The 12,226-nt window shown below is 41.6% G+C and overlaps 1 protein-coding gene across 5 annotated transcripts in view; it reads right to left on the reverse strand.

Annotated features, from left to right (window-relative positions):
• Nucleotides 1–1,730: 1,730 nt before the first annotated feature.
• Nucleotides 1,731–12,226, reverse strand: part of CCDC50 (coiled-coil domain containing 50) — a 50,336-nt gene continuing 39,840 nt past the window's right edge. For 2 of the 5 annotated variants that reach the window (XM_069974409.1, XM_069974407.1), the window contains one exon: nucleotides 1,731–10,186. In XM_069974409.1, the coding sequence (XP_069830510.1) occupies nucleotides 10,173–10,186 (14 nt within the window). In that variant the 3' untranslated portion in view covers nucleotides 1,731–10,172. The remainder of the gene's footprint in view (nucleotides 10,187–12,226) is intronic. The other 3 variants (XR_011363599.1, XR_011363597.1, XR_011363598.1) reach the window with 3 other exon arrangements.

Genomic DNA, 12,226 nt, shown 5'->3' on the forward strand with positions numbered 1-12,226 from the left:
CAAGGGCTGTTGTTTATACGTTGTGGGAACATAGCCTTACATATCCTTTTTCCTAGTAGAGTATGGATGACCTATACATTTAAATCGCCTTTTAGTGATCTCAAACATTACACATTTCTATGACGGATTATGCAGGATATTGATGGATTATACTGGTAATATTCACGTCACACAATTAAATCAACGTTCACAATTAAAGGATACGGAACAACAATTGGTATATTTACACAGCGCCCACGTATTCCGCAGCACAGGGATCGCCATCAGTCGCTGCCCCAGGTAATCACCGAGGAAAGGGGCGAGACACCCTGAAATAATATACCGCATGCACAGAAGGGCGTCCATGGCTCAGACAGATACAACACCCCACAACATGAAAAAACCTGAAACAAAAGAACGCACATCCAAGAAATTATTATAAAATACAACTTTATTAAAGGGAAGGTGTCGCCTAAATTTTCTTTTACTGATTAGAGTCAAATACTAAAACTTGTTCTATTATTCTCATCTGTTTCTATTTTCTTAAAAAAAAAAATTTCCATTCTCTTTTTGTCCATTGTTATGGGGGCGGCCATGTTGGCTGGGCTGTTCTTAACAGCATTTAGTGACCCGCTTTACAGCAAGACTCACGGACATAGACACTGCAATGCTGTACAGATCACTTTACTGCAGCCTCCTCATCACCACAGACAACAGGAAGTCTCAGCTTAGTTTTAATCCCCAGTGGTGAGAATGAGAACTGCAAGATATCAGGATTTCATTTAATTTAATAATATAGATAGAAAAATGGAAAATTAGGAAAAATGTCACCAAAAATTCTAAAAAATGTGTTTAACATAAAAACCTTATTTACACAATAAGTCACTTTCTGATGACACATTCACTTTAAACTCACAAATAGAGATGAGCGTATTTATAGTATTTACAAAGTGAATCGCTTTGTTGGCTCGGCAGGCAACTTATCAGCTGCCTTTGAACTCCATGCTGCTTTTCTCTAGGTGATTGGAAAAGCTGGATCCAGTCCTGGGAAACTTCTCCCAGTGTATCCCAGGACTGGATGAATTCAGTAGATTTTTGGAATGTGGAAGAAAACTGAAGTACTTGGATCTTCTCACAATGTTTGCATGGGTTTCCTCCATGTTCAGTGCAGATGTTGCCCTTGATATGAACCGAAACCCCTGCAGTGCAAAGCAACAGTAACCACTTAGCCATGATGCTACTTCAGAAACCTCACCCTAAAATAAAGGGGTCTGACACTAAACACTTCTCAGCCAAGCAGCCCTAGATATAGGAATGAACTGTGCTGCAAAACCACACCCAAACCGAGGGTCAGGAGAGGTCCGTCTCTGGCGAAAATCAGTCAGTGGCGAAAAATCTCCTCAGCAACCCCTTTAAGGCCTCGGCAGGTTAAGTTTTCAGCATTTTCTTTGTATTCTACAGGGGATATAATTACTGTACAGTCCGTTCATGAGACACAACCACAAGCATTTTCTGTATAGGACAGTCCTTACAGTCCCCAAACAGTCCAAGGATTCCAGAAACATAGGGTTACATAGACTCCATCACCCCCGCCGAGTGCTCACACATTTCTACATCTCCCGACACAGAATACATTTTTTTTTGTGTTGTTCATCAAAGCTCTGATCTCACGAGAACATTATCATGACAAAAAGGTAAGGACGGACACGCTCCTATAACCTAATGGAAAAGGACAAAGAAACTAAAAGACATTATATAATCAATAAGATTTATTGAACAAGACAAGCTACAGATAACATTCAATGAACATTCATGAGTTCAGGAAGAAATCAATACATTCAATATATGAGGCTTTGGTCAAAAAAGATTTTAACATATCAAAACCTGTTACGTAGAGAATGAGAAGGAATTGCATAGATGGACTGGAGGAAGTGTGCGTGTGAAGGAACCCATAAGCATCGGACTACCTGAACCTGCCCAATGGGCCAGAACCCATGGAATAATCCCATCCAAGCTACAAAACAACTGTACGGTGTTAGTTTTCCCGTTTACCTGCTGACTTACTCATGGATAGAACTTTTCAGCAAGGGAAGAACACCAGCGTAGGTTTCATCAAGCTTAGGATTTTTGATAGAAAATGGCACAAAAAGACATTCAAAACCAGCATAACAGAACAGCATCCAGTACATAGTATAATAGAAGATTAAAATACAAAAAAAAAAAAACTACTTGCTCTCCTGTAGAAGCCGTCCAGTAATGTTTATTGCTAAATAGATATTTTTAAGCAGATTAGAAAAGGCAAAAATAAATGAACTAAGCACAAATGGTTATTCTGTAGCTTATCTATAACAAACCGCTTCGCAGAAAAAGTACCAAAAAAAAAAAAAAAAACAACAGGGGAAGTCCGGAGTTGGACATTTTTTTTTAAAAAGATTTGGGTAGGAGGTGGCTGAACATAACATGCACCTACATCCCCCGGCCGTCAGCCCCGCTCACACATCACAACCTGGGTCCCTGCTCAAACCTTCCTGCAGCCGGGGGACCGGGAATCGGAGCGGGGGACAGTGTACCCCAGTGCTGCAGCCGGGGAGGTAAGTGCATGTTGTTATGTTCAGCCGCTTCCTCCCCGGCTCTCCTTTAACACAAAGCACAAACCTCATCAAAGTGTCCATAGAGATCGGCTATTTTCTTGGTCTTTGATCTGAAACCTATGCTTCTCTAAAGGGCCCTATTCCAGGGGACGATTATCGTTCGCATAATCGTTAACGATGAACGATCCAAACAACCGCTATTACGAAAGACCTGAAATCGTTCACCCATTTACATGGAAAGATAATCGTTACTTATGATTGTTCTTGCGGTCGTCTTGTCATCGATACTGTGTTCGTCACTACTGCGAACGACCGAACAACTTCTTATTCAATGCGAACGAGCAACGATAAATATAGGTCCAGGTCTTATTAAACGATTAACGATTTCTCGTTCGGTTGTTAGTCGTTAACTGCTATTCAACCGAATGTTTATCGTTTAGATTCGAACGATTTACCGATAATCTTATCGATAATCGTCCGGTGGAATAGGGCTCTAACGGTTGGTAACTGCATGCTCGGTCAGCTGTAGAACGGTTATTCAATGACTGAGGCCGCACAGGTTGCAAACCACTAAGTTGGAACTAAGGGTAATACTTTTTTTTTGTAAATGTTATAATTTAATTGTATTGTTAGGAATTTTTTGTAGGCTATTAACCCGTGTTTTGGACTATAGGATGGACACCTTAAACAAACTACAGCCAACTCTTCTACAGAACGAAACTTCTGCTTACCAAAAAAAAAAATCTTTAAAAGGGGTCTGAGTGTTAAAGTAGTTTGCCAGTTGCATATATTGATGGAGAAGTCCGTCCACTTCATAAATCTCACAGGCGGCAGGGGAGAACAGAATCATTGCTTACCTCTCCCTGTTCTAGTGATTCACCACATGACAGGCCCTGGGACCCCGGTGGGAAAGCATTCCCTTCAGAGTTCGGATGTCACGAATTGGCCGTCCCAGCTGAAGGATTGAGTGCTCAGCCAAATAGTAACCGCAGTCATTGACCGGCTGGGTGGCATCAACCGGGAGGAGACATTAGCTCTGCAGGAGATCGCGGAGCCCGGAGTCAGTCCCAAAGTGACGATCCAGCACTGGAGAGGCGAGTTGGGATAGTCGGTTATGTTCCCCTCTGCCGTTTGAACATGGCCGGACTCCTCCTGAAAGTGAATGGGCAGCTAAGCTACAACCAAAGCATGGCCAGTTCCCAGTGAATGGCGCCATCTGCCTCCGACTCACGGCTGATCGGCATAGTGTCAGGCGTCTGAACCCCTCTGAACATAGACCGATAACCTAAATACCTGTAACTGAAAACCCTTTTAAAGCCTTAAAGAGAAGTCCGGATGCAAGATAAAAAACTGGTGGTGGGAACAAACTTTCCCAACGCACCTCTCCCCAGCGCAGACTTCTCAGTCTATACAAATGTTATAACTATGGTCTATGGAAAATGGCCCAATAATCAGAAAATTCAGTCCATTACCCTTTTTTTTTTTAGTACTAAACTGAGTTCTACATCACTGATTGTCATGCTTTGCCTAAAACAACTAAGAAACAAAAGGGTTCTCTAGGCTTATAAAACCAGGCCACTTTCTTCCAGAAACAGCACCATTATTGTCCCCAGTTTGGGGTTTTGCAGCTTACTTGCATTGAAGTGACTGGAGCTGTAATACCACACACAACTTGAGGACAGGGGTGGTGCTGTTTCTGCAAGAAAAGGGCTGTTTTTTCCCCCTAACTCTGGATAACCCCTTTAAGAAATAAAACCAATGTTACTAACAAAGTATAGAATTATCAAATATATAAACAAAAATAAAAAAAACACTAAGACAATGTAAAAAAAACAAACAGAACCTATTCGATGCCCATAGGCGGCCAATTAAGGATTCAAAATTGAAAACTAAATGTCGCCATATCCCAATCTCTGCATCTAACGCATACTGTGCTTTTACTCTACCTGGTTCTATGGCATGAGACGAGTCCAATGATAGTTTATAGAGTTCTCTCTGCAGGGTGGAGGGATAACACCTGCTCATACTGCTGATGCTTCAGTCTTAGCGGCTGCATGATATAGAAAATATATATTTTTTTTATTACAATCTGGTGGATTGTTGGCTCAATAAGATAACTCCTATAATACATTACTAATTGTCTACAGAACGACTTATAACACGGGTGACAATACTATATATAAGGACACAGCTCTCATTCACCACTAATCTTAAAAGGGGTTGTCCAGCAAAAAAATACTTCCAAATCAACTTGTGCCAGAGATTTATAATTTACTTCTACTAAAAATCTCCAGTCTTCCAGTACTTATCAGCTGCTGAATGTCCTGCAGGAAGTGGTGTATTCTCTCCAGTCTGACACAGTGCTCTCTGCTGCCACCTCTGTCCATGTCAGGAACTGTCCAGAGCAGCAGCAAATCCCTATAGAAAACTTCTTCAGACTGGAAAGTATACACTACTCCCTGTAGGACATACAGCAGCTGATAAGTACTAGAAGTAAAATTAGTAAATTGAAAATCTCTGGCACCAGTTGATTTTTTTGCTGAACTACCCCTTTAACCATTGCTGTAGGTCTCTGTGTTTAATCCTAGGACACACAGAGGCTTGTCATATGTGATGATGCTCTGGTCCTTTCCTTCTAACCTGAGTAAAGTGGTCTCCTAAGCAGAGATGTGAATGGTTTTTTATGTAAGTGCCCTCGGTAATGGTAAACTAGAGGGAACAACTGATATACTCAAAAACTAATGTGATTGGTACTAGAGGAGGCAACGCACACGGCATGCCCGGCCTAGGGAGGAGCCACAAAAACATCCACACAAACTGCCAAAAAGATGATAAAACTGACTGTTTTTTATGGCCATCGGTCGCTTTGTGTCTTCCAGCACTTTCTCATGTGTATGTAACAGTGACGATCGCTTTGATCCAGAAGCCTAAGACTTAGGTTTGTGAGATGCATTAATATGACTCCAGGAGTGCAGTACAATAACTTAAAGGGGTTTTCTGGGCAAAACACACAGGAGCCATCTACAGAATAGCTGATCAGTCTCTGATCGGTGGGGTGCGTACATCCCTACGATCAGTCGGATCACAGAGTGAACAGTGCCAGAATCAGTAGTGGTAGCCTTGTGTAACTGCAGCTTAGCTCCTGTTCAAGTGAATGGCAGCTGAGCTGCTACAATGTGGCCTGGCCATTACACAGTGAATTGAGCTTCTCTATGTAGTGTGGCACATGGCTGACTGGCGTGGCGGGGATGCAGGGGGCCAGTCAGCGGCTGATGAGCTATACTTGTGAATCCCCTTTAATGCATCAGATCACTGTGAGGCCAGCTGCATCTCTACCTCTTCCTTGTTCATTCATTTTTTTAAAGAAATTAGGCTGAGGTACCGTGATATGATGTTATATATCTCTGGGAGGTGAGAAGTGTCTGGTCCTATATAATACTTTCGATTATAGCCTCTATACAGTACTTGAACAGTTCAATGCAGCGACTCTGTTCTCTATTAGAAAATGTGTAATGTTAGAAAGAGAACAGATGAAAGTCACCAAAATAAAAGGGCGACAAGCCTATAAATCCTGGTATACACGTCCTCCTCCATTCTTAACCGTTTAGATATTCTATAGGATCATATAAATTACTGTAGGAAACCGTCCAGTCTCTGCTATAGGTCCATCGGTGTAGAGCAAAGACACATTCGGCAAAGACCAAAATCACTTTAAGCAGATAGATTAAAAAAAAAGAAAAAAAAAAACACAACAACTAGTAGGTTACTCCTATTACATTCCTTCTAGAACAACGTCCCTCTAGTGTAGCTCACTGTGAAGATGGAGGAGCAACAAGATGATGGAGTCAGGAGCCCAAACTTGTAGAACATGGCGGAGTCCGACATGCAGAACATTGGTGGCTCTTAGATCATTACAGGTGACGTTTAATGCCCTGAGATTAGAGGCCGTGGTTCAACAATAGAGAGTGTCCACATACCAGCACCATCTTATAGTTTACCTATTTGGGCTATGCTTACACAAGGTACGGACAACAGCCGCTATTTGGCACTCAAAAAAAAACAGCCATTGTAGTGAGCATCAAACAACGGCCGTTGCTACACTGAAAATTGCATTGAAATCAATGCACAGTGTCCAGGAATAATTGACATGTCAATTTTTTACATGGTTGTACCACACTGTGTGAACGGACATTGTTTGACACTTCCTACAACGTCCGTTGTTTGTACATAGCCTTAAAACAAATCAGAAAATCAGTAATTTTTTTTTCCAAACACAAGTGTCACTTCAACCCTGGAGTATAATGTCTATGATAACTCCGGACCAGTACAATACACACAACACAATGTAATTATACAGTTCTTCAACTTTCTGCAGATTTTCTTCATTATACACACTGTAAAATGGTGCTCAAAGGACAGGCCCTTTAAAAGGGGTAATTCACCCAAAAGATTTTCTCTTTCACATCAACATTTGTAATTTCCTTCTATTAATAAAATCCTACCTACAGGACATACAGCAGCTGATAAGTACTGGAAGTGGTGGATTCTTTCCAGTCTGGAGAGTAGGAGCGGTTTTCTATGGGGATTTGCTGCTGCTCTGGACAGTTCCTGACATGGACAGAGGTGGCAGCAGAGAGCACTGTGTCAAACTGGAAAGAATACGCCACTTCCTGCAGGACATACAGCAGCTGAAAAGTACTGAAAAACTCAAGATTTTTTTAAATATTTGGTGAACACCCCTTTAACCATCACTAATTGTACCTTTCTAATTACATGTGACATGGATTACATAATGTAACCGTCCTCAGCGCTGTGACGATAGTCAGACGGTATGTATGAAAAACAGTGCAAATAAGTAAAGTATGGTTTCCCTTAGCAACCAGATCCCACTCTCATTCCTAGTAATACATGATTATCTAATTACCATGAAGACAATGAATTGTTACATGATAACTTATACGTATAAAATCAGCAAAAATATGACTCATTCCAAGGGATCAATTCTCAATCCCCCAAAGAACGGCCTAAAATAACTACATAGCAGATTAAAGTAATTTACCTCTAAGAGAAAACGTTGCAGCATCTACGTAGTTTCCAAAAGTCCTAAAACAGTCATGCTGGTTAAAAAGACGTAACAGCCGCGACGACAGACTGGCTGACGCTACAACAATAAATATGAATAAAAATATAAAATACACGGTATTCCGCCTGCACAGAGGACACACAAACTCAAGAGTGTACAAAATAAAGAGCTAAAAATGGCACTTTTTTTTTCCTGTACATAAATTGTGCAGTTTTCGTCATAACACTGGACATTGGTTCATGAAAAGGACGACGACAAACGTGATACAGCATCACCCGGGCGTGACGAGCAGCCTTTCCTGAGGAAATACAACTGGGAGGGGATTATTTTTTTTTTTTTTTTTTTTAGGAATGTATCTTACAAATTTAAATGAGAAAAGTGACCAAACTATGAGAATGTTTTTTTTTTTATGCACAATTTGAACGTCCCTCCTATGTGTAATGTTACCTCAATGGTTTACGATCCACATCAAGCCAGGTCTCTAAATATTGTTGGTAGAGATGAGTGACTTTACAGTATAAAAGGAAGTGAGGCGCTCCGGTAGCTCGGCACTCAGCTGCCTTTGGCCTGGAAAAGCTGGATACAGTACTGGGAAACAGGACAGGATCCAGCTTTCCCAGGCACCCGGAGTCCAGAGGCAGCCTGGTGATGAGTCGGCTGACACATTGTATTTCTTTTTCAATCAAGATCAGGAGCGGAACTGACAAGTCAAAAAATTATATTCAAAACATTTGCTCAGTTTCTGTGTTTTCAATCCTGACCAAAATACGGAGCAAAAATGCTGAGTGTTAGGGCGGGTTCACACTACGAAATTCTCGCGGACAATGTCCGCGGAATTCCGTAAGCTGTCCGCTGAAAGAAGTGACATGACACTTCCTTCAGCGTATAGCGGAATACGCCGGCCCATAGAATGGTGTCTATGGAGCCGGCGGAAAGGCGTCCAGATGTGCGGGCGGACAGCTGACGGAATTTCGCGGACATTGTCCGCGAGAATTCCGTAGTGTGAACCCGCCCTTACACAGTCTTTGCAATCAAAACCAGGAGTGGATTAGAAACACAAAACCAGGAGTGGATTAGAAACACAGAAAGGCTATGTTCCCACCCTGTTGAAATTGAGTGGATGGCCGTCATTTACTGGCAAATAACGGCCGTTGTTTTAAAATAACTATTATTATTTACCAATACAATGACGGCCATTCACTCAATTTAAACAGAGTGAGAACATAGCCTGTGTTTCCTATCCTCTCCTGGTTTTGGTTGCAAAACAATGAGCAAAAATACTGTGTGTGAGCATAGCCTTATACTGTAACATCATTCATCTCACATTGTTCCTTCCACAACGTCAAAATTACCCCACCTGCTCATCTGATGGGGCCGCTGCCAGCATATCAAGTCCACTTGCATCTTTTCTATTGTTAGTAGATGCTTTTTGCCTTTATGATATTCAGCGTTTTTATTACAGCCAGAGTCCGGGTGACAGAACCAGAAAGACATTTACCAACAGAGACAAATCTCTTCGCAGGTGCTTGCACTGAGAAGCTCAGCGGCTCTCGATACGCCGCAGCATTTGCGGCCGCAGTGTCACAGCCTAAACGGCCTCAATAAGAAACACAGCTGTAACCATATATTCAGCCACATGGACAAAGGCAGCCAGTGTCTGGAAGGACTTACTAACATTTACGGAGGCTATTGGCTGGTTTTTTTTTTACCACCTGAAATATTAGAAGAGAAAACCTCACAAAATAAAAAAACAAAGACACAATCACTATTTGATGATACAGTCCCTTAATAAGGATAAAAGGCAATTCAAACAGATCTTCGATATAATCCTTCCTGTTCTCCTTTAAGGCTTCCTGACACTACCAAGTTGTAGACTTCTTACACAAAGCTCTCAGAGCCCTCAGCATACATATCTGTAGGGCCCCATTTATATTCATAAGCCGATAGAGCGTGTACCCCAGGATATAAACAGATCATCGCTATATACCTCTGACTACACAGCAGAGTGCAGTGTGAATGCAGCCCTAGCAGTGTATAGACAGGACTCTATACCGTTACCTCTATACCTTCATACCTTTTGCTTTGGTTAATTGATTGAAAGTAAAGAGAGATCTCCATGGCTGATATGTCAGTGCTGTAACCCAGAGCTTCCATTACACGGATAGTGAGAGGCTTTAGACAATGCCGGCCACAGTACTTCTGCTTGGTCACATCCATTTTATAAATTACAATAGCTATGAGTTGTGGCAAACAAAACTACAAATAGCGAGAACTGTGGGACGCCTGACAAAGCTGCTCATGAACGTCATACAACTGGAGGAGTTGATGGGAAGTCTTCTGTGTCTTAGCGGAAACCTTGTGCAATAGAAGCTTGGCGCCACAGAATGCTGCTGCACGGTGTGTCACAAGTCGGGGAGACAAGGGTCAGATGGGACATTTAGCGCCATGGTGCATCAGCAATGGGGGGGGGGTCTTTAGTCTTTTGAGCATCAATGGCACAATGGATACATTTATCATCGTCAATAGTAGGAGCCTGCAAGAAAGAAAAACATTTAGTCATTGTGGTAAAAAAAAGAAACAGGTTCAGACAATGAAATATTCTGCTCCATTTATCACACTGGCCTCTATATACTTACACCTTACACTGTTACACTGCTACTGGGGCCATGGGACACCAAGATCTTATTCTGAGGCCACAATATTAACCCCTTCAAGACTGAGCCCATTGATGCACAGATGTCCGGGTCAAACTAATACAATCTTCCTCCCCGCCTTCTAAGAGCCATAGCGCTTTTATTTTTCCACCTACAGGGCTGGTTGGGGTGTCATTTGTTTGCGCCATGATCTCTAGTTTTTATTAAAATCATATTGGTGTAACAGAAAAATTTTGATCGATTTTTATAAATTTTTTACTGATATATAATTTTTAAAAAAAAAAAATCCATTTTCGCCATTCACCAGGCGGGAACAATAATGTTATATTTTATTAGATCGGACAATTTTACACACTACGATATGTAATATATGTTTATTTAATTTATTTTTTTAAATATATTTTTATAATAGGCAAGGGGGTATATTAAAACCCCTTAGCGACCCATGACGTATCTGATACGTCATGGCGCCGCGGGGGGTGTTCAGAGCGGGGTCCCGCCGGGACCCCGCTCTGAACGGCGCTGATCCCGGCTGACACGTGCAGCCGGGCAGTGCCTCTGTTAGCCGGCGCGGGTCCCTTTGCCGCGCCGGCTAATTAAGCACTTCAATGCAGCTGTCAAACCTGACAGCTGCATTGAAGTGCTTTATGCACACTATCCCTGGTGTCTAGTGGGTCGGATCTCCCCCCAGCGATGCGATCGCGGGGGGAGATCCGTTCTTCTGCCCGTGCCGGGCCTCAGCGTCGGAATGACGCTGATCCCGGCTCGGCAATAGATTGCTATGGCCTGCAGCAGGCCATAGCAATCTATGACCGATCTGATGGATCTTTGCTGTGTATATACACAGCATTGATCTCTATGAGAGATCAGTGCTATGTATATACAAGCCCCCCAGGGGGGCTTCTAGTCCATGTAAAAAAAAAAAGTAAAAAAGTGTTTTTATTAATAAAAAATCCCCTCCCCTAATAAAAGTCCAAATCACCCCCCTTTTCCCATTTTATAAATATAAATTAATAAATAAATAAACATATTTAGTATCGCCGCGCGCGTAATCGCCCGAACTATTAATTAATCACATTCCTGATCTCGCACGGTAAACGGCGTCAGCGCAAAAAAATTCCAAAGTGCAAAATTGCGCATTTTTGGTCGCATCAAATCCAGAAAAAATGTAATAAAAAACGATCAAAAAGTCGTATATGCGCAATCAAGGTACCGATAGAAAGAACACATCATGGCGCAAAAACTGACACCTGACACAGCCCCATAGACCAAAGGATAAAAGCGCTATAAGCCTGGGAATGGAGCGATTTTAAGGAACGTATATTTGTTAACAATGGTTTGAATTTTTTACCGGCCATCTGATACAATATAAGTTATACATGTTATATATCATAGTAATCGTAACGACTTGAGGAACATGTATAACAAGTCAGTTTTACCATAGGATGGACGGCGTAAATGCAAAACTCCCCGAAATCAAAACAAATTCGTTTTTTCAATTTGACAGCGCAAATGATTTTTTTCCGGTTTCGCAGCATATGTTATGGAAAAATAATGCCGGTCATTGCAAAGTACAATTGGTTTCGCAAAAAATAAGCGCTCATATACGTCTCTAGGTGAAAAAATGCAAGCGCTAGGGACTTTTAAACTTAAAATGGAATAAGCAAAAGCGCAAAAACGAAAATAGGCTTTGACCTTAAGGGGTTAAACTTTTATTGGGAGGGGGTTATAAGGTTTTTTTTTTTTTTAATGCTTTTAAAACTTTTTTTATTTTTTATTTTCACTTTAAAACATGCAATCAATAGATTGCATATACTGATCTATGCTATGCCATAGCATAGTATAGATTAGTGTTATCGGCGATCTATGCATAGAGCCTGCCTGAGAGCAGACTCTAAGCACGGATGGCCAATCCGACA

The sequence above is a fragment of the Dendropsophus ebraccatus genome, chromosome 6 (genome assembly GCF_027789765.1).
Source record: "Dendropsophus ebraccatus isolate aDenEbr1 chromosome 6, aDenEbr1.pat, whole genome shotgun sequence".
Classification (NCBI taxonomy): Eukaryota; Metazoa; Chordata; class Amphibia; order Anura; family Hylidae; genus Dendropsophus; species Dendropsophus ebraccatus.